Source organism: Callospermophilus lateralis, chromosome 3 (genome assembly GCF_048772815.1).
Source record: "Callospermophilus lateralis isolate mCalLat2 chromosome 3, mCalLat2.hap1, whole genome shotgun sequence".
In the NCBI taxonomy this organism is placed as follows: domain Eukaryota; kingdom Metazoa; phylum Chordata; class Mammalia; order Rodentia; family Sciuridae; genus Callospermophilus; species Callospermophilus lateralis.
The window spans coordinates 179,687,464-179,714,301 of NC_135307.1; the positions used below are offsets into that span (position 1 = coordinate 179,687,464).

Here is a 26,838-nt window from a genome sequence, read left to right on the forward strand (position 1 = left end):
CATACAATATGTGACCTTCATACAATACGTGACCTTCTGTGTCTGACTTCTTTAGTGCAATGTTTTCAAAGGCCGTTTGCATTGTAGCATGTATGCCATTTGTCATTCCTTTTTATGATTGCATAATATTCCATTGTATGGAAAACTAACAGTTTGTTTGTTTATTCATTCATCAGTTGGTAAACAATTGGGCTGTTTCCACCTTGGCTGTTTTGAGTAGCGCTGCTGTGAGATGCATGTACATGTACTTGAGAACTTGTTTTTAATTCTTTTGTTTTTTGCAGGGTGATATAGTAATTTCACGTTTAGTTTTTTAAGGAACTCAGTTACTTCTTCCTCCCCCCGCCCATTCTTTCTTTCTTTCTGTTGGTGGTATTGGGTATCAAACCCAAGGATGTTCTTCCCTTTCTATTTTTTAGAGACAGGGTCTCACTGAGTTGCCTCGCTGGCCTGGAACTTGAGATCCTTCTGCTTCAGCCTCCTGAATTGCTGGGATCATAGGTGTGTGTCACCATGCCTGGCTCAAATTACTCTGAAAGAGGTCATGGTCAGCACCCATCTCTTGTGCCAAAGAAATCATGTAATAGAGTGTGGACTAAAGGTGTTCAGGTGGATTTGGTGAAAGATCATCGAGTCCCTTTGCATGGTGTTTCAGTGGAAGTGGTGTTGGGGAGGGGCCACTGGGTAGTAACAAGTGCATAGTGTCCAGCGTTCAGGCTTCCAGAATGTAGTTTTTAGGCAGCACTCCTCTCACAGACCTTACAGTTTTCTGAACCTTCCAGAACTCTTCCTCAGCTTATCTCCTCTCACTCACCATCTGCATCTGCTCAACATGGCTTCTCAGCTGAACTGCACTCTTCTTGGATGTGCCCTCTGCTTCCTGCATCCGCTACTCAGACCTCGGATGCCTTTCCTTGGGCTTTTTCCTTTTTGCCCAGCAAAACCTCTTTGGCCCTGAAGTCCCCTCAGTGGCAACTCCTTATGGGGCTCCTTTAGAGCCTTCTCTGGTGACCATTCTTTCCTCTTTCCCCAAGCCTCCGCTTCTCTTTGGAGGACCCCTTGATGGGACCTAATCTGTTCCTCCTTGAGAGCAGTCAGGTCTTGGTCCAGGCCCTTCCTGTCACTGATGCTGTTCTAGGGGTTGGCCTGTGGCTTTTGGCCTCGGCGCCTCACCAGAGCTTGAGCACCACTGAACTCTGAGGATGCGCCTGCTTCCTGTGAGCGGCCCCGAGCAGGGCCGGCCTCTCATCTGATGACTGTTTTTCCCCTGCCAAAATGGTATATTTGGGAAGTTTGTTTCTCCTGCCAAAAAACTGTATCCAAGATGCTTTTGAAACTAGTATCTGCTTGGAACTTCTGCTGTTGCCCGGGATCCACAACTTCCTGGGTAGACCCATGCATATGGCAACTTATATCACAGTCCTTAGACTTTTGTTTGTCTGTCTTCTCAAGGAAAACCTTTTGTGCTATTTCTTCATGTCACCTTTTGCTTCATTTTGTTTTTTTCCCTAGTTCACTAAAGCTTTATGGTCTAAATGGAGGTTGGGCCACCGTGGTGTTTAAGAAGAGTGTACATCTGTTAAAATGTTGACTGATGTTGGAGGGTTTTGTGGGTGGAGCATTGTCTGTATATACACAAAAATAATTTAATCTCCTCTGCCTCTTTCCCTGTACCCTTTCCTTTCCCACTTCTTTTCCTGCCCCTCCTAGTGTAGGATATCTGTGCCACGTGGTACTTTTTTCCTGCTTTAGGTCACCTTTTGTTGCTATGGGGCATGTAAGCATTCATAAATCTATTCATTAATCTATTTGGGTCAACATTGGATTCTGGTGTGACATTGTGCTTTTTGCTTATTGATTTAAAAAATTAGATTTGGACAATTTTTACTTTTTTATAAATTCAGTCATTTGTTGTATTCTGGATGCAGTTTTGGTGATTTATTTTAAAATCGCTCTTTGCTTATATGTGCAGTTCTTGCCTCCTTGACATTCTCTACCCAAGAGATGATGATAACTGGGTAACAATAGTGATTCAGCAAATATTTGCTGCTTTGATATTTTGCTCAGAAAAAGCATTTGAAGAACAACATTCTAAAGTAAAAGGACAAATTTTTATAAAGGAGTATTGTTAGAATGTAGTATCTAAAGTTTTTTTTTTTTTAAATAGAAGGGTCTTTTGTAAATATAAAAACCTTGCAAATCAAGGTCATGTACATCTGGTCTCAGAATCCTGGAGATTCTTGATCAAGGTAGAAAAGGAAGTCTGTCCCTTTGGCACGTGATTGCATTTGGCTGTCACATTGGATCCCTGACTGTTCTGATTTATTATCCCCAGAGGAAGCCTTCGACAAGTTGCCTCAGTCTACTGTTCCTGAGATGCAGCGGAGCAATTTGGCCCCTGTCATCCTGCAGCTGAAAGCGCTAGGGATTGACAACGTCCTCAGGTTTCATTTCATGTCGGTAAGTCCTATCTTCTGTGTGGGGGGCTTTCTGGGGGATGTTGGCATGTTGTGAAGAGCATGCCATCTTTCTTTTTCCCACTCAGCTTAAGTGTTGGGGCTATTTGGCTCAAGGTCCAAAGCAGGGTATGGGGGAGATGGTGAGACAAGCAGCCACACTTAGTTTGTTGGTAATTCCAGTTCTTGTCTACTAGGGGAGGGAGACCAATAAGTGGGTAGGTTATAGAGCAGTGTGCCCTGTGCTCTGAGAGACAAAGGAAGAGCTCCCTGCCCCTTTAGTCCTGAGGTGAAATCTGAGACCTAAGCAGGGTTTTCCACCAGGTAAGGAAGGGTGACGAGTACAGGACAGTGGGTTCATGGATAGTCCTGCATGATTAAGAGTATTGCGACCGGGAAGCCAAGAAGGTTTTGGAAGAATTGTAGGGAAGACTCTATGGCTGATTTTGATTTCCTAAGCCAGGTTGCTGAGAATACTGGGCCAAAGGTCCATAGTCCTTTGTGACTGTGGATACCTGGCCAGATGTATACTGACATGGGCTCCAGCAGGCCTGGTGGTGTGTGGTGCCCTGATCATGCTGGGTCATTGTCTTTTAGAGTTTTGCTAATGTGATTGGAGAGAGGTAAAAAGGGAGGGAAGGGGAGGGAGGGAGAGGGAGACAGAGGTTATTATCTTTACCACTAATTTTTTTTTTTCTCATAGATTAAAAAAAAATTACTGGCCAGTTTTATTTCTTTTTTTCTTGGTAGTACTGGAATTGAACTTGAGGCCTTGACCATGCTAGGCAAGTGCTCTACCACTGAACTTTACCCTTGCCCTTTTAATTTTGAGACAGGTTCTCTCTAAGCTGCCCAGTTGGCTTGGAACTTTTGATCCTCCTGCCTCAGCCTGCTTAGTAGCTGGGATTATAGACATGTGCCATTGAACCCAGCTAATTAGAATTTTTAAGTCATTTATCTGCTAGAATTATGGGATTATTTAAGAGTTCATTAAAGACATCAACCTTTGTTTGTAATATTTCTTGCCAGTATTTTTTATTTGACTTTTTTTTTTAAATATGCAGACATTCTAAATATAACCAAAATAAAACCTTCTGTCTTCATCCTCATGATTTCTACGAGGTTAGTTAGTAGACATTCATGAGTATTTTCTTAGAGGACTTCTGTGGTTGAGGACTCACATGTTCACTCATTTGTTCCATCCTGGCTATCGTGATTTATGGTGTGACAAGTCTGGATTTTGGATAACAAAAAAACCGCAAAAAAAAAAAAAAACAACCCAACAAATCCCAGCTCCTCAAAGAAGCTATTGTGTGCTCACCGTAAGCACAGAATAAATGTTCCCTTGACTACTGCTGTATAGGATAAGATACTATAAAGAAAAGATGAACAGTGTATGCAAATATAACCCTAGGAAAAGTCCCATATCTAAGATTAAAGGAAAACATAATGGCAGAAATGACTTATCAGTGTCTTAAGAAATACCAAGAGTTTTCAAAATGAATTCTTTTTGAATAAATCAAATATTCAATAAAGGATAAGTTAAGGGGAGGAAGCAGTACAAATTATAAATTGACATAAAGACATGTTCTCCTCCACAGAAGATGTAGCTACAAAGCCCGATTTTACACTAATTAAATGATTAACTATTAAGAAAAATGATGAAATTCAGAGCTAACAACAATTTGGCAGAGTCAATGCCCTGTGTATTGCTGGTGGTTTTATGTTCTGTTTTGGTCCTTGGGAGGTACTTTCTGACAATATTTATGAACCATGGAAATGCCTGCTATTTTTTCCCATGGAAGTTTCTCCTGAGAAAGTAATTTGAAAGAAGAAAAAAATGCTTACATAGATGATAATGTTTTTAGCACTATTTTATATCAAAATTTAAAAGTATAGATAATGAAATCATAATAAAACTTTTGAATGATTGAAAAATAAAAACACATACAGATTTATTTTTATTCATTCCTTTCTGGCTGCATTCTCCTGAAACTGTGTTTTTACAGTGGCAATCACAGGATACATGTAATTTTGTATGTTTAGGAATGTTAATTAGAAAAGTGAAAAACGAGAAGCACTCATTTGCCCAGTAATGGGAAAACTGACTTCTTGATAGAGTATGACCAAAATGCCCAAGTAGTTAGTGGGGCGTCTTGTGGGTTTAAGAAACAAGGAAAACATGAGAAAAACAAATTATACTTGCACAGTAATTCCAAATATATTAAAACTGTGGTTGCTGTGATCCCAAATCAGATGAAGTCCTAGAGGAGTACCAATGAATGTTCATTTAGATGAAAATACTTTTGAAATGATTTTTGTGGGGTCTGGGGAATAAGTTTTTTCGATTGATGGTAAGTGATTTGAAATAGGGTCAGAATTGAAAGGAGTCAAGAGAACCTTGTTTCTGTAATTGTTCAGAGCCTAGATCAGAGCCTCGCTATTCCTATTAATATAACCTCAGTATTAACGATCCCTAGAAGGTTTAAGCTCCTGCATTTGTGAACTGTGCATTTTGCCTCTTTGAAGAAAAAGATGTCGTAGGATGAGGAGAGGCAGTGGGCCAGTTACATGATTTGCTCCCAGTGGTCTGTGGAGTGCCCTCTTTGCAGTTTGGTCCACACCTTTGTGGTTTGTGCACCTGAGCTTTTAGAAATTTGACTTTGGCAAACAAAGTGGATGAGGTAGAATGGAAAACATGAAACCTGAACTTAGCTTCTGACTTTGCCACAAACTGCCTGTGTGACCTTGTTCAAATGTCTTCCACTTTCCTCATCTGTAACATTGAGCTTAAACAATGTGATGCTTAAAATACATTTGTTATCTGAATGCATCTAGAAGAAAAGCCATGCAGTTTGAAAAGCAGTATAATTTTATTACCTGACTTATTCAAAACCACATAATTTGGAGAGAAGAAATAATGATGCCTGGCACTTTGTAGGTGCTCAGTAAAGATTTGCAGAGGACAGAAGGAGGTTAGGATCTAGAGAATTAGGCTGAGAGTCACACAGTCAGCTCTGCTTAACTGTTGATCATCCAGCATTCCCGTTTGTTATCAAAAATGCAAATTCAACAAATGTTTTTAACCCTCCATAGGCTTTTCCTCTGGGTGATGCAAAAATAAATCGTCTATGAGCACTGCTGTATCCTGGGGCTCCCAGGAGAATGTCAAGACTGTGAAGTAAACAATAGCAATGTCTGAGGAGAGTTTAGGGAAAATTAAGAGGTAGTTTAAGTTAGGGACCATCACCTCAGGTGGAAGGGAATCGGGGGAAGGGCTGCCAGGGGAATTGTTTAATCAAGCTGAGTCTTAAAGCCAAGCAGTACCGAGGATGCCAGGAAGGCTGGAAGGACATTCAAGGGGCGCCAGCAGGAACAGAAGCATGGAGACTGGGAGGAATGGGACATGCTAGAGGGAAAGTGGATTTGAATAGGAAGTGCTCACATCTTTATGTTCCTTGCCCAGAGAAATTAATTCAGGAGGACTTTTATGTGTTTTACAGCCCCCTCCAGCACAGTCGATGGTTCAAGCTTTGGAGTTACTCTATGCTCTGGGAGGTATGCCTCTTTCTCTCTTACGTGTGTTCCCCCATGATGGAGTCTGTTGCATTCACTCTGGCGCTCCTAGTATCTTCAGGAACGGGGTGGATCCTCCTCATTTGTGTTATCTTTTCATGACACTCTACTGAAATAGAAGTTGGGATCATAATTAGATTATGACAGTTTATAAAGCAACCTAGTACTTAGCAGCTAGGTGACTATCTCCAGGGCCACACTCCTCAGAGACATCAGAGATCAGTGATTCTCTAGCAGAGGGCAGAGGGTACCTCCTCGGAGCTTTTCTTCCTGCTCCTACCTCATCCTGAAAGCTGTGGCTCAGTGTTTCTTTCCTCATTCCTGTACTTTGTTCCTGGAGTTTCCTTGGGGAACGGGGAGATCACCAGTCAGGGGAATTGTTTGGGAAGGAAATAGTCTGTTACAGAGGAGCCTCTATTTGCTTATCTGAGAACGTTGTTTTGTACCTGAAGATGGAGAAAAATCATAATTTGAACTCATCTTCAGGAAGTACTGACGTGCTCTGAAGGGTGCCCCACATGGCTGCCGTCCAGTTTGGTTATTAAATTTTAGTGGTTTTTTTCCCCACCCTCAGGTATATTTTCATATTTCTTTTTTTAAAAAATGACTTTATTGAGGTGTGATTTACATACCATACATTTCAGTCATTTACAGTGTATGATTCAGTAGCTTTTGATATACTCAAAGGGTAGTGCATTCTTCATCACAGTCTAATTTTAAAATGCTTTCATAACTCAGAAAAGAAACCTTGTATCCATTAGCACATAGTCTCCATTTCCATTACTCCTCTGTCCCAGGCAACTACTAATTTATCTCTCTAGATTTGCATATTCTGGACATTTTACATCAATGGAATCATATATGAGGTCTTTTATGATTGGCTTCTTTCATTCAGTATGTTTCTAAGGCTCATCCATGTTGTAGGATATATCAGTCCTTCATTCATTTTTATTGCTGAATAGTATTCCATTGTATGGATAAGCCATGTAAAATTTTTATTCATTTATTAGCTGATAGACATTTTTGTTGTTTCCTCTTTTTGGCTAGTATGAATAATAATGCTGTGCACATTAACATACAGATTTTTTCGGGGTGGGGTCCTGGGGATTGAACTCGGGGGCACTCAGCCACTGAGCCACATCCCCAGCCCTATTTTGTAATTTATTTAGAGACAGGGTCTTGCTGAGTTGCTTAACACCTTGCTTTTGCTGGCTTTGAACTCACCATCCTCCAGGCTCAGCCTCTGGAGCTGCTGGGATTATAGGCGTGCACTACTGTTCCTGGCAAGCATACAGATTTTTGCTGGGCATTCTCCCAACTGTGTGTAAGAGTCCAGTTTTTCCATATTGCCAGTGTCCAGTTTTTCCATATTGCCAGTGCTTGTTACCCTTTGTCTTTTGTATCATAGCTTTCCTAATGGGTAGGAAATGGTATCTAGTGGTTTTGTTTTGCATTTCCCTTCTGACTCATGATATTGAATGTTTTTATTTGCTTATTTGCCATTTGTATACAATATGTCTCATCCCATAGGTATCCCTGGGGCAATGATTCTAGGACCCCCTCTGGTGCCAATATCTATGGATACTCCAGTCTTAATGTGAAGGGATGCAGTGTTTGCATATGACCTGTGTGCACTCTCCTGTGTATTTCACATCCTCTCTAAGTTCTCATAATACCTAACACAATGTGAATGCTCTGTATACTTGTTCTACAGTATTTTTTAGGGATTAATGGTAAGAAAAAAAAATCTATATATGATTTGTATAGATGTAATTTTTTTCTTAAATATTTATGAACCATTGTTGATTGAATCCAAGAATGTGGAACCCGCAGATATAAGGGGCTAACTGTTTTTTTTTTTTTTTTTTTGAGAAAGGTTCAAATTCTGTGCTCATTTTTGCTTGGGTTATTGTCTTTTTACTACTGAGTTGGAGGAGCTCTTTATGTATTCTGGGCACAGATTTCTTATATGGTATGTGAATTGTAACTCCTTTCCCCATTTCTTTGTGTTCGCTGTTCATTTACTTGATGGTATCGTTTTGTAATACAGAAGTTTTAGGTTTTTGTGTAGGTCGATTTATCTATTTTTTCTTTTGTCACTTGTTCTTTTGGTGTCATGTCTAAGAAAATATTGCCTTGGGGCTGGAGATACAACTCAGTGGTAGAGCAGGTGTTTGGCTTGGCTTGTGTGAGGTCCTGACTTTGTTCCTGGGGAGGAACAAAGACAAAAAGAAAACTTTGCCTAACCCCTGGTCATTACTCCTAGGTTTTCTTTAAAGAGTTTTATGGTTTTTGGCTCTTACATTTAGGTCTGTGATCCATTTTGGTTAATTTTTTTGTTTGGGGTGTGATAGGGATCCATTTTCATTCCATATTTATAATACCGCTCTGAGGAAATAGCCAGTTACTGATTAAAAAGCTCTCCATTGATTTAAAAGTCTTCAGCTTGGCCCACAGAAGGTCAGCCTCGAGTGACTGTGTGCTGGAATGGGTTTCCAAAGCAAGGTTATCTTTAATGCAGATGCCAGACCATTCATGATATGGGTATTTTTCATTTGGTTTGATTTTCCTCCAAACAGAACAAATTTTCCTGTTTCTTCACTGCTCCAAAGTAGCTGGCAAAGGTTGAGGGAAACCCCCATCTTAATTTAGTTTCACCTTTAAAAAGATGATTATATTGAAACAGAAGAGAAATAACCTTTTCTGTTTTACTCTGAGCTCTTGTAAGGTTTATTTTACTCAGTAGTCTACATCTTGGAGGTCTCGGGAATCCATACCTGGATATTGGCGAGTGGAAGAGAGGCATGGAGGAAAGGGGAGGAATTGAAGGAACATGCCCGGGGCAGTTGGGTAAACAGGCCTGAGCTGGTGCCAGAGGGGTCCGGGCTAGCATTCAGATGCAGAGTTGCTGTAACAGTTGCTCTCCTGATCTGAGACGAGCAGGGGCACAGCGCATGCCATCCTGGCATATCTGTGGCCTGGCCTGGCCTGGATGTGGAAGGCAGCCCAGAAGGTGACTGAGGAGAACAGCGAAGGAGCTGGTGGCACCCAGGAGAGCAGGGGTCACGGGAGCTAGCAGGAGGCTAGGCTGAGGTCAGCAGAGGCAAAGGCTGTGGAGAGTGGGAGGAGAGGGCCTCGGTGTGTCTGGGTGGCCTGGCTGTGGGGCTGCTAAAGAGCTCCTCTGGGAGGCAGGAGGAGTGGAGGGAGGCTGCTGTGGGTTGAGGAGAGAGTGAGAGCAAGAGGCTGTTGCAGGGCCATTTTCTTTAAATAAAGTCCTTGAATAGAAGTCATTATAAGCAGCAGTTTTTTAAAAACTGGGGATTTAGGAACTCCATGGAGATCTTTTCTTCTTTTGATAGAACAGCACTCTGGTGTCAGACTGAGTAGTGCAAGAGTTATCTCTTGGGTACCATTTTTAGCATTCATTATCTTTTATTCTCTCAACAAGTGTGCATCTCCAACACAAGGGTACATGCTTTCTGCTATCTTTTGTTCTCTTCTTTTGGCAGGTCTAGACAAAGACTGTCGCCTAACTGAACCACTTGGCCTGAGAATAGCAGAGTTTCCTTTGAATCCCATGTTCGCCAAAATGCTGCTTGAGTCAGGTGGGTAGACCCCGACAACTTGTGTTGATTTTATTTTGATTGTCAGAGGAGTTGTTTCCCTAAATTCTGTGTACCCTGAGGAAGAACGTCCAGTGGTGGTTAGACAGCATCAACAATAAGGAAGAGATAATTTGCCACTTTAACCATTTTTAGGTATGTAGTTCTGAGATGCTGGGTACATTCACATTAGTACGAAGCTGTCAGCACCAGCAGTTTGTGGACTTTCTTCTGTCCTCCCCTCTGAATCTTTACCCATTAACACTAACTCCTGTTCTACTTCTTGTTTCTGAGGATTCAGCTCCTCTAGGAATCTCTCACAAATAGAATTATATAGTGTCTAGCTTATTTCGTTTAACATTATATCTTTAAAGGATCCTCCATGCCATAGCATTTTTCAGAATTTTCTACATACAAGTTTCCATTGTATGTATATACCATATTTTGAATATTTGTTCATCTGTTGGTGAACATTCAGGATTCTTCGATCTTTTGGATATAGTGAATGATGCCGCAGTAACCATTGATATGCAAGTATCTCTTTGAATCTGTGTGTTTACTTTTTTTGGGTGGATACCCAAATGTGAATTATCAGGCCATATGATCATTCTGTTCAGTTTCTTTAAAAAGAGTATTTGTTTTTAATTAATAGATAATAATTGTATATATTCATGGGGTACAATGTGACGTTTTGATCTATGTATGTATATATGTATGTGTGTGTGTGTGTACAGTAGAAAGAGTTGGCCAGGCTTATTAGCATATCATATTAGCATTACCTTACCAACTCATCATTTTTCTATGGTGATAATGTTGAAAGTCTATCATTTTAGTAAATTTGAACCATACATTATGTTATTATTAACTGTGGTCACAATGCAATGCAACAGATCACTTAAACTTACCCTCTCTTACCCAAAACTTTGTGTCCTTTGATCAACGTCTCCCTTTCCCCTATTCCCCCTTTTCTCTCCAGCAATTATTTCTGCTCATTGTTTTTATGAGATTGACTTTTTCAGATTCCACACATAAGTACAATTCTAGTGTTTGTCATTCTGTGCCTGGCTTATTTCACTTAGCATGTTGTACTCCATTTCCATTCATGTTGTCTTAAAATGACAGAATTTCCTTCATTTTTAAAGGCTATATGCTATTCAATTGTGTATAGAGCATAGTTTCTTTATCCTTTTACCCACTGATGGACATTTAAATTGTTTTCATATTTTGGCTGATGTGAATGTTGCTGTAATGAACATGGGAATGAAGAGTTCTTTTCTCCATACCAATTTCAGTCTTTGGGGTATATACCTAGACGTGGGATTGCTGGATCATATGGCAATTCTAATTCTAGTTTCTTTAGGAACTTCTACTATTTCCTAGAATGGCTGTACGCAGATTTATTTTTTGAGGAATTTTTGTACTATTTATCACAGTGGCTGTACCATTTGCCTTCCTAACAACAGCAGAATGAATACAGGCTTCCAGTTTCTCTGCTACTTTCAGATTTTTGTGAGGACATAAGTTCTAGTGTAAAGGTCAAACCTTGAGATCTATTTAGATAGAGACCATAATCATCTAGAGAGTATAGGTTGTCCCTCCCTGCCTGGAAAGGTAATATGAACTTTTTCTTTTTTTGTCTAATTTTTATAGCAGCTGACAGTGTATGAAGGTGTAATTCATTTCAGCCCACACGGTGAGAGCTGGCTGTAGCTGTGTTTCAGAATGAGTTGCCGTGGTTGGCCTTATACAGAAGCAGGTTCTAAGCCTGGCGTTGTGTACATCAGGTGGGAAGCTGCGGGCAGGTGGGGCGGGCAGTGTGGTTTGGTCTGTCTAGTACCCTAGAGGGTTGGTTGCTGCAGATTCTGTTCCAGGAGCCACAGAGTAGGCCAGAGTGCTGTCCTGGTCTAGTTTTGCCTTGGGCTTCCCAGGTGAGATGAGCCCTTGCGAGCACTTCTGAGAGGCCACCACCTTACAGAAGGGCCTAGGAGCAGAGAAGCAGCACGAGGGCTGCAGCCCACACCTGCAGTCCCCCTGGCCCCCGGGCTGAAGCCAGGTTTCCAGGTGTCCGAGTAAGAGAGCAAGGAGCGAGTATAGAGCTGACCGCCCTTCGTGATAGGGCCAGTCTGGACCCACCTTGATGGATGGCAAAGCCTTCACTCACTGTCACAGCTGCAGAGTAGCAGAGCAGATTTTTTCTAAGCATCTCTGGAGGCTGGGCCTCATTCCACTTGGCAGGGTGAAGTATTTAAGTTTGTATGTACATGTTTATACTTAGAAAATTAGACCATATAACATATTGTCTCATTTTACAGTATGTATGGAAAAATGTATCTTATGCCTTGTGGACACATTAGATGTTCGCAATCAAACGTGCTTTTTGTCTTACAGGAAATTTTGGCTGTTCTCAGGAAATTCTAAGCATTGCAGCCATGATGCAGATCCAGAATGTCTTTGTGATCCCCTCAAACCAGAAGTCTCAGGCAGTAAGTCCAACGTCCCCTGCACTGTTCGCCTTATTCTCATTCACTAGGCGTGTTTGTTGTTAAAACTCACTCAGAAGCTGCTGAAGACGGAGCTGTGCCGAGGATGCTGGCTCACATTTTGAGTGTGCCTGACATTGTGCTTAAACATTTTATGTGCACAGTCTCATTTTATTTTCACCATAAACCTCGGTGGTGGATATTATTATCATCTTTCAAAGATACAGACACAGAAAGGTTAGGTAACTCCTTCATGGTTGCACAGCTGGGATTGGTGGCGTGGGCTTTCAAGGTCTGCAGCCCCAGACCTTCACCACTGCACTGCTGACTTCTAGTTCCCATCAAGGGAAATTGTCATCCAGGCTGCTCTGGCAGAATCCTTAGCAGGCACATTAGTGACATAATCAGTCAGGTGCCTGTGCCAAGCAGGACGATTCTAGGCGCTGCACTGTCAGGGCGGTGCTGCAGGTGGGCGTGTGGAGCTAAAATCAAGCCACCAAGACCTGCCTAGGGCACAGGCAGTAGTGCTGAGCGAGTGAGCCCTGGAAAGGCTGGAGGGAAAGCACTGGACTGCACTCAGCTGGCCAAGGGGAGGTGTCTCCTGGAGGCCGCTCAGGTGCACTTGGAGTCCACTTCCTGGGGAGAGCAGCCACCTTGCACAGGGGGAGAGTCTGGTGTGCAGCGAGGACACCTGTTTCACCCTCCCTGACAGCGGTTTGGCTGTACACTACTGTACCCTTCCTGCCTTTGTGCCCAGATGGTAATGTCCTTTTTCTCAGGTTGTTTGTCCATTTATGAACTTACGTGACAGTCCTGCCTCAGGGTGGACAAACTCACTTTAAAAAAGGGAAAACGGGATAGCAGGCTAGTGCCACTTCTTGCCATCCAGAGACTGCGTGTTTTGCTCACTTACTTCGTTTGTTGTCCTTCTCACCACTGTTTATTCACTGTTGTATTCCAGGTGCTTAGCACAGGGCCCGGCCTCTAGTAGGTACTTGATGGAAATCTCTTAATGAATGGGAGGAAGGAGGGGAGAAAGGGAGGAAGGTGAGTGATTATGTGACATTTGGTTCAAAGATGAAGTTCTGGAGCTAAGGTGTACATTAGTATACTGCCCTGGGGAACGAATCGCACTGTCCAGGGTCTTACAAAAAGAATTCAGGGATGGGCTCTGAAAGGATGTGCATCAGTGGTGGCCTAGGCTATGGAGTGTCCGCCATGTGCCAGCCAGCCAGGCAGCCCGCCCCCTGCCTCCTGGAGCCTGGGAGGAGTGTTTCTGAAAGAAGAGTCCTGCAGGACCAAGGAGGAGAGAGACGAGAACGCTCACATGCATCCTCCTCCTATTCCGGGCGCTTTATAGAAAATTATCTTAACCCACAGCAACCTTGATGGAAGGGTTTAATTCTTTGATTTTACAGATAAGGAAATTGAGGCTGAGAAAGGTGCATAACCAAGCTGAGGGCTTTCAGGTGTGGCACAGATAGGATGGTGTGAGCCAGGCCTTTCTGAATCTGCAGCCACATGCTGCTCGTTGCACAGGGTCACCCCCAGTAGGGAGGCCCACAGGAGGCAGCGTCTCAACGGAGCTTTGTTCTTTCCAGATGCGGGTGCACCGAAAATTTGCTGTGGAAGAGGGCGATCACCTCACCATGCTCAATGTGTATGAAGCGTTTATCAAAGTAAGCAGACCTCCGCCAAGGGGACCTCCATACACCCACCACTCGGGGTGACCCAGGAGCAAGGATCCCAGACATTAGTGCAGAGGAGTGGCCAACAGTCCCCTCTATTTTCCTGTTAGATTTCTTGCCAGTGGGTTGGCATCTGGCCTGAGGTTCTGGAAAGTATTGGTGGAAAGAGCTCAGGATGGCTTGGTGCTTTTCCTCACCCCAGTATGCTGTGCGCGACAGCAGTGAAGACCCAGTCTCCTGCCCGTTCTCATGGAAGGCAGCATTTGATAGGAAGTTCTATTAGATTTTCTGCCAGATGAGTGAGGCTGAGAGCAACTAGAGTCTTGGGTTGAATCTTCTCAGCTGCCGTGAGAAAACCTTTAGGTAAAGTCTATCTGTGTATATCCTCACATCCTACCTGCCGTTTAGCAATAGGCATTTTTAAGTTTTATTTTCGGTGTTCTATACAATGAAGAGTAAATAATATAGCTTAAAGTTCTCTCTAAAAATTGTTCAAAAGAATGACCTAAAGCTGAAGAAAATGATGAAATAAGTGACTTCATATAAAGGAAAGGGAATAATATTTCACATTTTTTATTATTTATTTCTTAAATACTTTCTTAGAAGAGGAGAAGTAACCAAATTTTTAATTTACCAGCGATTTGAGGATGACCATTCAGTTAATGAATGATTTTCAGGAAAAAAAAAACTATTGAAACTTAAAAATTAAAACTTTAAAATTTATTTGTACGAGTACAGTGGACCATCTCCAATATGAAGCTTTTTCTAGCAGTAGAATATGAATATAGGTGGACATTGCCTTATTCTTTAGTTACTTTTTTGGAAAATCTTCTATGAATTAAATTTTTTGTTTTAATTTAAAACTCTTTTCTGCCTAGCTTAGAATATAATTTTAGAGAAACATTCCCCACATCAAAAGTTTAGTCTGAGGACGGAAAATTCATACTTTAGGGACAAATAATTATAGATTGCAGATTATTTCTACATTGATAAGTGTCATATCACTTGCCTATTGTTTAGTAAAATGATAAACTGAAACCTGCCAAAGAAAAGTTGCCGTGCAAAGGACACAGGAAGCAGTTCTTTCTGATAGTTCTGTCTCACACAGGTGCAGGTAGCTCTGCTTGTCCCTCAGCTCTCGTTTGCTCTGTAGTGTGGAGACTGAGGTCACAGAGCAGTCACATGTGACATGGTTGTCAGCATCTGTTTGGAGAGATGGGACAAAAGGAAAGGCCAGTTATGATCTGAAGATCTTGTCTCATTGCATGAGCAAATGGTGAAAGAGGAAATAGTGCTGCCTGGGTGTGGGCATTCCTGTGCTTTCCTAACATTCCCTCTGTCTGGCTTGTTCTGTAGCACAATAAGAACTCCCAGTGGTGCCAGGAACATTTCCTGAATTACAAGGGTCTTGTCAGAGCTGCGACCGTGAGAGAACAGTTGAAAAAGCTTCTTGTCAAGTTTCAGGTGCCCAAGAAGTCTAGTGAAGGTGAGAATGAGCTGCCCCGGGCATTAGCTACGACAGTTGGGGACTTGCCTTTTTTGCTCTGTTAGCTGGACTCTTAGACTTCCCTGCTGGCATGGTGGGAGGCAGCACTGTGTTGGGACCCGACACTGGTTTCATGTTTTTTTAATAAATTACCTGCATCCATGAAAAGCTCAGTGTTAAGTTGCTAATCTTCCCCAAGGAGGTCCATTTTTATTTCTGAGGGTTGTTCCCACAAAAACAAATGTATAGTTTATGACAACACATTAACAGCAGCTTGTCTGTAGTCCCAGCAACTGGGGAGGCCCAGGCAGGAGGATTGCAGGTTTGACGCCAGTCCCAACAATTTAGTGAGACCCTTCTCAAAATAAAAAGTAAAAAGGACTTGGAATGTAAAGTGGTAAAGTATCCCTGGGTTCAATCCCTAGTAACCACTCCCTAGTAACCTCTCCCCCCCGAAACCATTAACATTCACATTGTTATACATCATATAATTAATATAATCATGTAGTTATTTTAAGAATGAACACTTTTGGAGGGGGAGGAACTGGGAATTGAACTCAGGGGCACTTGACCACTGAATCACATCCCCAGCCCCATTTTGCATTTTATTTAGAGACAGGGTCTCATTAAGTTGCTTGGAGCCTTGCTGTTGCTGAGGCTGGCTTTGAACTCTTGATCCTCCTGCCTCAGCCTCCTGAGCCTCTGGGATTACAGGTGTGTGCCACTATGCTTGGGAAGAATGAATACTTCTTTTGTGTGTGTGCACTCTACCACCCAGCTACAACCCCAGCCCTTTTTATGTTATTTTGCTATAAGGTCTTGCTCAGTTGCCCAGGCTGGCCTTAAACTTGTAATCTTCCTGCCTCAGCCACCCCATCCCCAGGAACTGGGATTATAGAAATGTGCCACTGTTCCTGGCTAAGAAAGACTGCTTGTAGTGTATGAAATGTATGGCTATTCTATACAAATTACATTTTATTTTCATATGCAAGCATAATTAAAGCCAGTACTATGTGGTTAGCATAGGAAGTCACCAAAGGTAAGGCAGAAAGTAGTTCTGTATAAGACAGTCCCTGACCTCTAGCAGTGACAGTGAGGATCCTCTGTTAATCAAGGAGAGGGGGTTACACTGTGGCAAGGGCTCTACAGATATTCTCTCACCTCGTCTCCCACTGTGTGAGATATAAGTGATTATATCCTTGCTTTACAGGACTCAGAAAGTCCTGGGGAGATATTAACTGAAGTTCAGGGTTATGCAGTTGGTCATCAGTGGAGCCTGATCTGTTCGGCTCAGAAGCCCACACTTTTGAGGGAGTGACGCACCTGCTGGTTTATTCAGCAGTCCTTGTGGATACTGCGAGCAGGACGCTCAGCCATGTTCTCACCCCGACTGGTACTTGTGAACATTGCTCACTTGCTTCTAGTAGGCTGCTCATTATTCTGAGTGTTTCATATATTAATTCATTTAATGCTCACAATAACCCTGTGAAATATGTACTGCTATTATCCTCACTTTATTGATGACAGAAATGAGGCTAAGAGCAAAAAGTAACCTGCTGAGGGTCACACAGTGAGCTTGTGGTCATGTTGATGTCATTGATAGAAACAGGCATTTTTTCGGGGTAACTACTAGGAGAGAAGCTGATTAGCTTCTTGTTACCAGGCAGGAAAATGCCAGCCTTACTTCCGCACCTGTGTATCTTAATCTGTTTTTCATTATCAACCCCCTGTTCAGGAAAAAAGTTATATTAAATTTAAGTTCTTCATAACAAGAAGAGTTAAATGCTGAGTAATAAATTTTGCAATGAAGAGTTGGCTTTGGAGGGCCACAAACCATTGTAGTTTCTAAGCTATTCTTTCCACCTTCACACCCAAGAGCCAGTTTTCATCTTTTGGAAGTGACATCACCCCTGAGACGAACGCATGTTTTAAAAGGTCATTTCTGAAGGGCATTTAGAGAGAAGGGACTGAATCTTTGATCAGATGATGGTGAGAAATGTAGATTTGGGGTCAATCAGTTCTGTACTTGGGAACAGTAAAGAAGATCATGGAGACTGAATAAATTACAGGCAAATTTAAAACATGTAGATATTAAAAAGCAAATATTAAAGATATTTTCAGTAGTCATGAGATAAAAGATAAAAACATTTGATAAATGAAAAAAGCATATAAAATTCACAAGGCCAGGTAATGTGGCACACACTTGTGATCCCAGCAATTGGGATCTGAGGCAGGAGGACTGCAAGTTTGAGCCAATCTCAGAAACTTAATGAGACCGGGTTTCAAAATTTTAAAAAAGGGTTGGGATGAAATTCAGTGGTAGATGCCCCTGGGTTCAGTCCCCAGTAAGGGTGGGGGGGATAATTTAAGTAAAAATAAAAGACAAGATGAAATTCATAAATAAATATATAGTTACCAATCAAATAAATATAAAGTAAAAGAAAGTACCTTTGTGTGGAGGGGGGATGTTTGCTAGGGATTGAACCCAGGCCTTGTGTTTGCTACACAAGCTGCCTACCACTGAGCTACACCCCCAAAGGTAACCCTTTTTGCCAAAACATTGTTGGTAAGAGTGCAGTGAGACTGACATATTTGCATATTGTTGATGACTTTGTAAGGGAATTTAGGGAATTTGTTTGCCAACAATTATATTTCATTGGATCTAAAATACCACCATCATTATGTATCAGAAAGAAAGAAAACCATGCTACTGGGGGGCTGGGGTTGTGGCTCAGCGGTAGAGCACTTGCCTAGCATGTGTGAGGCCCTGGGTTTGATCCTTAGCAGCACATAAAACTAAATAAATACAATAAAGGTGTTATGTCCAATTACAACTAAGAAATAAATATTTTTTTAAAAAAGAAAACCATGCTACCATTGTAGTTGTAAATGCTATTCTGATCCAGTGAGTTGAAAAAAAAAAGTGAATCTTAAAATTGATGAAAAATGGTGTGTCGTAAGCCATAAAAATGAGACTATTCTTTCGCATAATCATTTGGAGTTTATCTTGTGGATATCATCTAAAACATGGAGCTTTATTCATGAGGGATGTTTACTATATCAATAGAAATACCAATGAAAATGGAATATTTGGAAATTGTGAAGAATTGTACACTATAGCTTATAACCTCGGAAATGATGTAGAATAATATTTCAGTTTGTGCCTTATGGAAAGAATATCATTCCCACAAGGTGCAGACCTACAGAGGAATTCTGAGGTAACTGGCCAGCCTGTGTACTAACTCTCTTAGGGTCTGGTGTCCAGCCTTCATCCAGTCCTCTGTGGCCTGGAAGTGTGGAATGGCCCCAAGTTCAAGGAGCTGTCCTACATTATTGTTCTCAGCAGCCACTGTGGGAGTGGGGACCTCTTCAGATGGTGCCAGGGTGTCTCGCAGCAGCCTGGGGTGGGGCGAGGACTGGGTCCCGTGCCTCACGGCACAGGCCTGAAGAGGTGGCATGTAGGGCAGGTGAGGGTCTCATCTGTTGCTGATCTGGTGCTCTGTGTGCAGGTGATCCTGATCCGGTCCTGAGGTGCATTGTTTCTGGATTCTTTGCAAATGCAGCGAGGTTTCATTCTACCGGAGCTTATAGGTAACACAATACTTTCTGAAGTCATTTGTTAAAGAAGAAATCTTCAAAATGACCCTTCCCCCAAAAAAATGCACAAAATGCTGATTGCAGAAATTATAGAGCAGTTAATTATTTTTTAATTTAAATCATGTCTCCCTCGAAAACTGAGTTGAGGTTAGTTATATAGTTTTAAGCAAATTGCCTCAACTCTCTGGAAGTGGGAACCTGTCCCCATGTTGTAATTCTTGTTTTGGAAGGACGGCAGTTACATGCTGGAGGCTGGCACTGTCTCGGCTCCCATTAAGGAATGCTGGGACTGGAGGAAACCATTAAAGATGGTGTTTCCTAGAGAAGTTACTTTGACTGTTGGGGAGTCCATTTTGTCTGTAGAGCTCGGTGGGACGCACCGGTACCTGGTGTCTTTGGAACTTTGCAAGTGTTTCTTAGTATGGCAAATGTGCCTCCTGCTGCAGTCTGCATTCTCTTTCTTCCATCGCATTTTCTAGGCATAGAAAATCGCTGATTATTGCTACCTACGTCAGCCTCACTGTATTCAGATATAGTAAAAAACTTAAGTGTCAGTTTAGCCTTCTTTTCTCCAAATTAAATCATTCTGGCTCTTGGAGCAGATGCTTTAGTCTGCCTCTTCTATGCCGTGGCTCATTGTAGTCTCCTCCCTTCACTGTAGGCTGTCAAAGTGTGGCTGTCATCATTTCCTCATTTTCTCAGCTCTTTTTTGGATGTCTTCTGTATATTATTTTGCCATTAGTTTTTTTTCCCCTTGAGAAAATAGTGAAATCCTGTTCTTAATGCCAGTCCCTTTCCCTGAACACCAGGCTTCTGTTAAAGTGTCTAGAGTTCAGTGAGCATTTAGTTTTTTGGCAGCAATATCTGCTGCATCCAGCATCCTGGTGGCTGGCTGAACTTTAAAGCGCAGCACTGACAGTTATCTCTAGTGTGTTCTGTTGGCCTGGCCCATCTTTGTGGGGATTCTGAGCCCCTCCCATATTGAGTCCTCAGTGTTTGAGGCAGTCCTTCCAGGAGGCTGGAAGGTGGGATCACCCCCTGGAGAGGCCTGAGCTCTTCTCCAGTGAGTGTCCTTGACTTGTCACTTTGATTGGCTTACTCGCCCTCCCTCTCCTGAAGACACATCAGCCATTTCTGCAGGCATTCTAAACATTGTAATAGTGCCCTTAAAAACAACAACAACAACAACAACAACAAAAACCAGGAGCTTCGTGAGAGGTTCTAAAGCCAGTTATTCCTTTGAGACCAAGTTCATTGTGGGGTCAGCTCCCACCATTTGGGACAGCCAGAGCCCCCAGGCTACTGGTTTTATTGTGGTGCCAGCCATGAGCTTAGTCCTGTGTTGGAAGCACTTCCCCTGATGAAACAGAGTCCCTGGTGCCCTGAGAAGTTCTGGACAGTGACACCCTGTAAATGTTCTCCTGTGATCTGGTACTTATAATTCTTAATTCAATTGAATAAAACTCATAGTTCAATACCGAGCTTGAACACATCTTACCCCCTCTTATGTCCTTTAATTTTGCAAAATAGGAAAGCTTATAGAAGAAATCAAATATTATTTCTGCCCAAAGGAAATTGTTTGAAAGAGAACACGCAGAGCATAAACACAGGCAAAGTATCACATTCCTAAATGCTTTTTGGAGGGGCCACATGTTGTTTTTCTTCCTTTTGTATGATTTATTTCTGACTCCTGGGGTGGCAGCGGGGGAGGGTCAAGGAAGGGCACAGAAAAGATATAGAGAATTGTTTCATTCAGTGAAGTTGAATTTGTCTGCATTTTTTGTTAATATTAGAAACATCTGTGGGAAAGTCTTGCTGTCAATACTTAAATGTGCTTCAGATGAAATTCTTCTGTCTTCCAAGGACTATCCGGGATGATCACGAGCTGCACATCCACCCTGCGTCCGTCCTCTATGCAGAGAAGCCGCCTCGATGGTGAGCCACTCTTGCTGCTTGGAAGCAGGGCCTGATTCTTGTTCAACTCTAGGTCCCCAGGTCCTGGGACAGGCCCTGGAACACAGGTGCTCTGTGTGTGTTTGTTGAATGCGTCTTATGCCGAGTCGTGTGTAGAACTTCTGCTCTACCAAAGGTCCCTTTGCGCAGACTGATGTGTGTCTGCTCACGTCCTCTTAACAGGGGTTCACTGTCACTCACTGCCCAGATGCCCAGCCCTGCACAGCTGTGCAGAGATGACTTGGGGTCCAGCCCCAGTCCTGATGGAGACAGGCCCAGATTGATTCCTGTATTGTAGAAGGACTTTGCTAGAGGGATGTATAAAGTATGGGCACTTCAGGTGCCAGGGAGAGTCACTTCATGGACAAGGTAACATTTACTCTGGACTCGGAGACAAAGTTTTTCAAGCAAAAAAGGACCCACAGGGCATTCAGACTGAGGAAATAGGGTGAGCAACCTGGGGCAACATCAAAGAACTTCCTGTCTTTGGGGAATGGGGAATCACTGTGGCTGGCCACGGCTGCCCCAGGGGTGGCCTGTGAAGTGGTGCCAGCCTGCAACCCTGGCTGGGAAGGAAGAAGTGAGTGCAGAGGTCAGGCGAAGGCATTCGGATATTTTTATAGCATTTTGACAAGTTGTGCTTATGTCTGCCCAATTTAAAAACTAATAGATTTGGGCTTATATTTTGTGTCTTTTTAAAATTTCAGTTTTTAAATAATTCATTTATATTGTATTTTACAAAAATATTGATTGACAATGGACTGGAAATTTTAAAAACAACCACTGGTCCCATAACCAGTTGGAAGACAGAATCCTGGGGAAAGGGGAGGGGTGCATGTATGGAGAGAGGGAGGGAAAGTGGCAGGAGATAAAATTAGAAGGTAGAAAGTTCTGGCGAAAGATACTTTGTGCCAGTGATTTTCAAAGTGTGGCCTCTAGACCAGCAGCATCTCCTGGAAACTTGCTGGAAGTGCAGACTCAGGCTGTGTCCAGTCCGCCTGAGTCAGAACCACAGAGGGGGGCCCAGCACTCTACTTAAGTGGTGCTTCACATCAGTGGTGAAGTTGAGCTCTCACCTAGATCAAGGGGGTAGGCTGTCCTGTAACCAGCACAGACCTAGAAGCTTTCAAGGTGGAGAGCAGCTTGGTCAATTCTGGATTTAGAAATATGGTCATTGGTGTACAGGTCAAATTGGAGATCTCAATTGTGAATCTCCTATAAAGATCTGCTGAGTTTTGGTTATTTAAATTTGGGAGTTGCTTAAAAGAAAAATGTTTTTCTTTTTCCTGTTTCATTTTCAAGGAGCTTCACACGGAGGTGGAGCTCCTTGGAAATGAAAGGGTGGTGGATATAGAGCCAGTCTGGAGCAGACCTGTGCCTCTCGGTGCCTCTCCTCTGAGGCCTTTGCAGAGGGTCCCCTCCTTCCTTTTCATCAGCTGGGACTCATTTACTCTTTCTGAGGGGTAGCAGAGTGTGGCTGGGCATTTACGGTTCTGAGAAATGCCCTGAATCAACACTTAAGATAGCTCAGAAACTAGTTATGTGCTCCTGAAGTCTGGTGATTTGAAATTATGTTCTTGGTTCAGATGATTCAGTCTTTTTGTTCCCCCATTAAGATATCATTTATGAACAGTGAAAGATGAATTTTGACAAATGTGTACCTCCACGAAATTCACACTCTAAATAAGACAAAATATTTTCATCACTCTGGAAAGTTCTTTGTGTCTCTGCAGTCATTTCCCTGCCCTTTTCATGATCAGGCATCTGCCTTCATTTCTTATATTGTCTAATTATGTCCTCAAGTTTCGTTCAGAGCTATATAAACATACAAAGGACCAGAAAGGTCCTTTGCAGGTAACTGAGATGCCCTAGAAATCATGTGGGACTCAGAGTCTTCTCTGTGAAATGTACACACTGTGACCCATGGGCTTAGGAGTGGTATGCATTGCAGGTGTTCAGTGCTTTTGTACACGGAGTTTGGAGTACACACCTGTGAATGATTAAGAAAAGGGACTCAGCATCTCTAACTGTGGTTCCTGACCATCCTGAGACGTGGGAGGATGCTCCATGTCTTTCTTGTTTCAGGGTCATCTACAATGAAGTTATACAGACCTCCAAGTACTACATGAGAGATGTGACTGCCATAGAGTCTGCATGGCTGTTGGAGCTGGCGCCACACTTTTATCAGCAAGGAACGGTAGGAATGAACAGATCTTGTCCCCCAAACCACCCATAGGCGCTGGTTTATATTGTTAAATACACATTTCTTTTTCATTTTAGTTCCCTTAATCCCCTCTGCCTCCACCCATGGTGCATAGGATGAAAGGCCATTTCATCACCCTGTTCCCCCAAATGGGGTGAAAGCATGTCCGTCATTTGCTTCATAAGGAAGTACAATTAAAAATGAGTCCGTCCAGCCTCATCAGGGAAAAAACCCCAAACCAAAACAAACATATCTCCCGCTCTTCTTTTCTCCCTTTGCTCCTAAAGAAGTTATCTCACACTTGAGACCTACATTTGGAGTAGCGCAGATATTCTCTAATAAGAATTGCCTCATGGACACTTTGAATAGGTGTGCAGGCTTAAACCCAAGGTAGTTTAAACCATTTGGTGGGTGAGACCTGGCCCATGTAGAGTCCTCCATGTTCACTCTTCTGCCGTGGCAGGTCCCATACAGGACAAGCAGGGTAGTGAACATTGTTGAGCAGATTTATGGTTTTGTTTTCTTCTTCACTTTTGCCAAAAGTGGTCCATTCATTGCCCTAAAAAAAGAAAAGCCATATATTCTTCTAACAAGATTTTTCATTGAGGGATGGTTGTTAATATTTAGAGGACTGACAGGTAAATCAGATTTCACAAGCTTTCCGGCTGACTGTGACTCATAGATCTCAGTCTGTTTGTTCTGCGTTGTGTTTTTAATTGGAGTGTCTAGTTATTAATGCAGTTATCAATATGGTTAGATTTAAGCCACCACCGTGCTGTTTTTTTTCTGTCTGTTCAGCTTATTCTTTGTTCGTTCTTTTTCCTGCCTGCTTTCACAGGCACATGCCCTGTTCTGCAAATTCTAGCTGTTTCAAGGGTTCTTTTAGTATTCTTTTTTTTCCTCTTTAAGTAGTCTTTTATACCTCTTGTTTCTTTACTTATTCATTCATTTATTATTTTAGGGTTGCTCTAGGAATTGCAATAAGGCATCCACAGCTCATCACAGTTGACCTTGAATTAGGGTTACACTACTTAGCTTCTAATGTAAGAAGTCTATAACAATACATTTCATTTTCTCCATCTCATTCTCGGGGCTGTTGTTGTCTTATATTTTATTTCTGCATATATTTAAACCCCACAATTTTTACTGTCATTGTTTTAAACAATTAGTTGTCTTTTAACAGATTAATAAGAAAAAGCGAATGTTTGTGTGTTGCCCAAGTATCTGCCATTTCAGTGCTGGACCCGTGTCTTTCTGGCATCTTTCCCCTTTAGCCTGAAGAGCTTCCTTTACTGTATCTTGGTTCACATCTCCGGTGAACTGTTCTCTCAGCATTCATTTATTTGAAAATGTCTTCACTTCATCTTTGTTTTTGAAAGGTATTTTTTGCTCTGTAGAATTCTAGTTTGAAAGACTTTTTGTTTGCTTGTTTCATTTTAGCATCTTAAAGTTTATTCCTTGCCATCTGGTTTGCGGCGTCTGAGAAGCCAGCAGTCGTTTTCACGGTTGTTCTCTGTGTGTAACGAGTCTTCTCCTCCCCTCCCCCTGCCCAGTGCCTGCTTTTAGGTGTTGTGTTTTTTTTTTTTTTTCTTTTTTCTTTCCTAGCTTTATCTTTGATCTTTTTTTTTTTTTTTTGGAGGTTTTGGGGATTGAACCCAAGGCCTTGTGCATGTGAGGCAAGCACTCTACCACTTGAGCTCTATCCCCAGTCCTTGTCTTTGATTTTTGGCAGTTTGACATGGGAGATACCTTTCTTTGTGTTTGTCTCACTTTGGAGTTCATGAGTGTGATGGTTCTTTGAGCTGGTTTTCTTAAATCGTATTTGGGAAATTTGGGACAGTGATTCCTTTTTTCTGCTTCAGTGCGTCTCTCCGTCCTGGAGCACAGCTGCTTGTGCAGGAGCTCTTGATGTGGTCTTACACCTCACAAGGCTCTGGTCCTTTTCTCCGTGCTTCAGTTTGGACAGCTGCTCTTGACCTATCTTCAGGGTTACTGATTGGTTTTGCAGTGTCCAGTACCTGCAGAAAATGTTTCATTTCAGATATGTATTTTCCCATTCTAGCATTTTCATTTGATTCTTTTTTAGTTTTGTTTTTATAATCTCTGCTGAGATCCTTCATGTGTTCATCATATGCATTTTTTCCTTTAAATCTTTGATGAATATATTTATAATAACTATTTTAAAGTCTTGTGTACTAATTCAACATCTCTTGTCATTTCTGGCATGTTTTGTCCTTGTGTTCTTCCTCATAATTGACCACATTTTCCTCCTTCTTGTACCTAGTACATTTTTGTTGTAGGCTGGATATTATAGATGTTATGTTGTAAAATCTGTATTTTGTTTCCTTTTCTTATAGAATGTTGACTGTTATTCTGGCACTCAGTTAATTACAGGCACATCATTTGATTCTGATGAGCCTTGATCTTGGTCTTCATAGGGTAGGTCTTAGTCATATGCTTGAGACATGGCCTTTTTGGTGTCTCAGTTAAATGGCTAGGATATTCAGTGAGGGCTCTGCCAGGTGAGAGAGCCATCGCACCCAGCACTTTCAGGCCTTCAGAATCTCCATTTCTGCTTTTAACTCCCCAGGAACTGTCCTCTGCCATTCTTATTGAATCTTATATTTATTGAATCGAATTGCTTAATGTTCAGCCAAAGTCTTCAGGGTAGCCTTGTGTGGACTTCCGGAGCTCCCCCTTTATGATGCCCTATTCTGCAAATTCTAACTGTTTAACAGTTCTGAACTCTTGTCTCCATTTCCTCTGTTTTCTGATTAGAATTTACTTCTCTGGCCAAGATTTGGAGACCTAGAAAGAGATTCAGGATGAGTATGAAGCTTACCTGTTTCCTTTTTCAAAGATTACAGCCTCAGATGGGCCTGTAGCTCAGTAGTAAAGTATGTGCTTAACATGCACCCAGGCCCTAGTTCAGTCTCCAGCACCAGCACCGTGTGTGCATTCTCTCTCTCTCTCTCTCTCTCTCTCTCTCTCTTACACACACACAAACACACACACACAAACACACGCAAACACACAAAGGCATGATAGCTCTGTGCTGTTTGTTTTCCAGTGCTGAGAAGCATTGCCTTCGGATGTTTTGTCTGGGTTTATGGTTTTTCCAGCATAAGGGAAAGTCCAAAACCTCTTATTCCACCAGGGTTAGAGCTGGACTGCACAGTGTTTTCCAATCAAAATTTGAATTGATTGTTGCCTTTAAAAAGTGGGAGGTTTAAGCTAGTCTCAGTGACACATGCCTGTAGTCCCAGCTACTTAGGAGACTGAGGCAGCAAGATCACTTGAGCTCAGGAGTTCAAGGCCAGCCTGGGCAACACAGTGAAACCCTGTCTTTTTTTTTTTTTTTAAGGGAGATTTTATGTTAAATATACGTTTCTGTTTTCTCTTGACAAAAGTATAACACTGTGCCTATGATTCTGCACGCTGGCTGTCAGGCTGAAGAGTGACTTCTTGCTGTAGATGCCACAGTCCTACGTCCCTGTTTATTCATTTGCTCATTTCTTGGAGACATTTGAGTTTGTGACCCTGTGAATGGACGGGTCTTCTCATCCCTCCTCCCCTGTAAGGTCAAGGGAAATTGCCCTTTGCAAATCTACATAAGATTTAATTCTTATCCAAACAAAAAACAATTCAAACCTCTACAGTTCTTCACACATCCTAAACAGGTGTTTCAGCCAGAAACCAGATCAACTGCAGGGGCTGATGAAATGCAGAGAGTGCCGTCCCTGCCCTGTTGGGTTGGTAAGAATAAACCTGTAGTGAAAGAAAATCTTTTCCTTCCA

The 26,838-nt window shown here is 42.2% G+C and overlaps 1 protein-coding gene across 1 annotated transcript in view; it reads left to right on the forward strand.

Moving 5' to 3' along the window:
* Nucleotides 1–26,838, forward strand: part of Dhx35 (DEAH-box helicase 35) — a 71,054-nt gene that overhangs the window by 40,996 nt on the left and 3,220 nt on the right. The window contains exons 13-21 of the mRNA XM_076851851.1: nucleotides 2,336–2,460; nucleotides 5,960–6,014; nucleotides 9,542–9,637; nucleotides 12,023–12,117; nucleotides 13,716–13,793; nucleotides 15,159–15,288; nucleotides 18,798–18,879; nucleotides 20,749–20,820; nucleotides 22,924–23,035. Of these exons, the coding sequence (XP_076707966.1) occupies nucleotides 2,336–2,460; nucleotides 5,960–6,014; nucleotides 9,542–9,637; nucleotides 12,023–12,117; nucleotides 13,716–13,793; nucleotides 15,159–15,288; nucleotides 18,798–18,879; nucleotides 20,749–20,820; nucleotides 22,924–23,035 (845 nt within the window). The remainder of the gene's footprint in view (nucleotides 1–2,335; nucleotides 2,461–5,959; nucleotides 6,015–9,541; nucleotides 9,638–12,022; nucleotides 12,118–13,715; nucleotides 13,794–15,158; nucleotides 15,289–18,797; nucleotides 18,880–20,748; nucleotides 20,821–22,923; nucleotides 23,036–26,838) is intronic.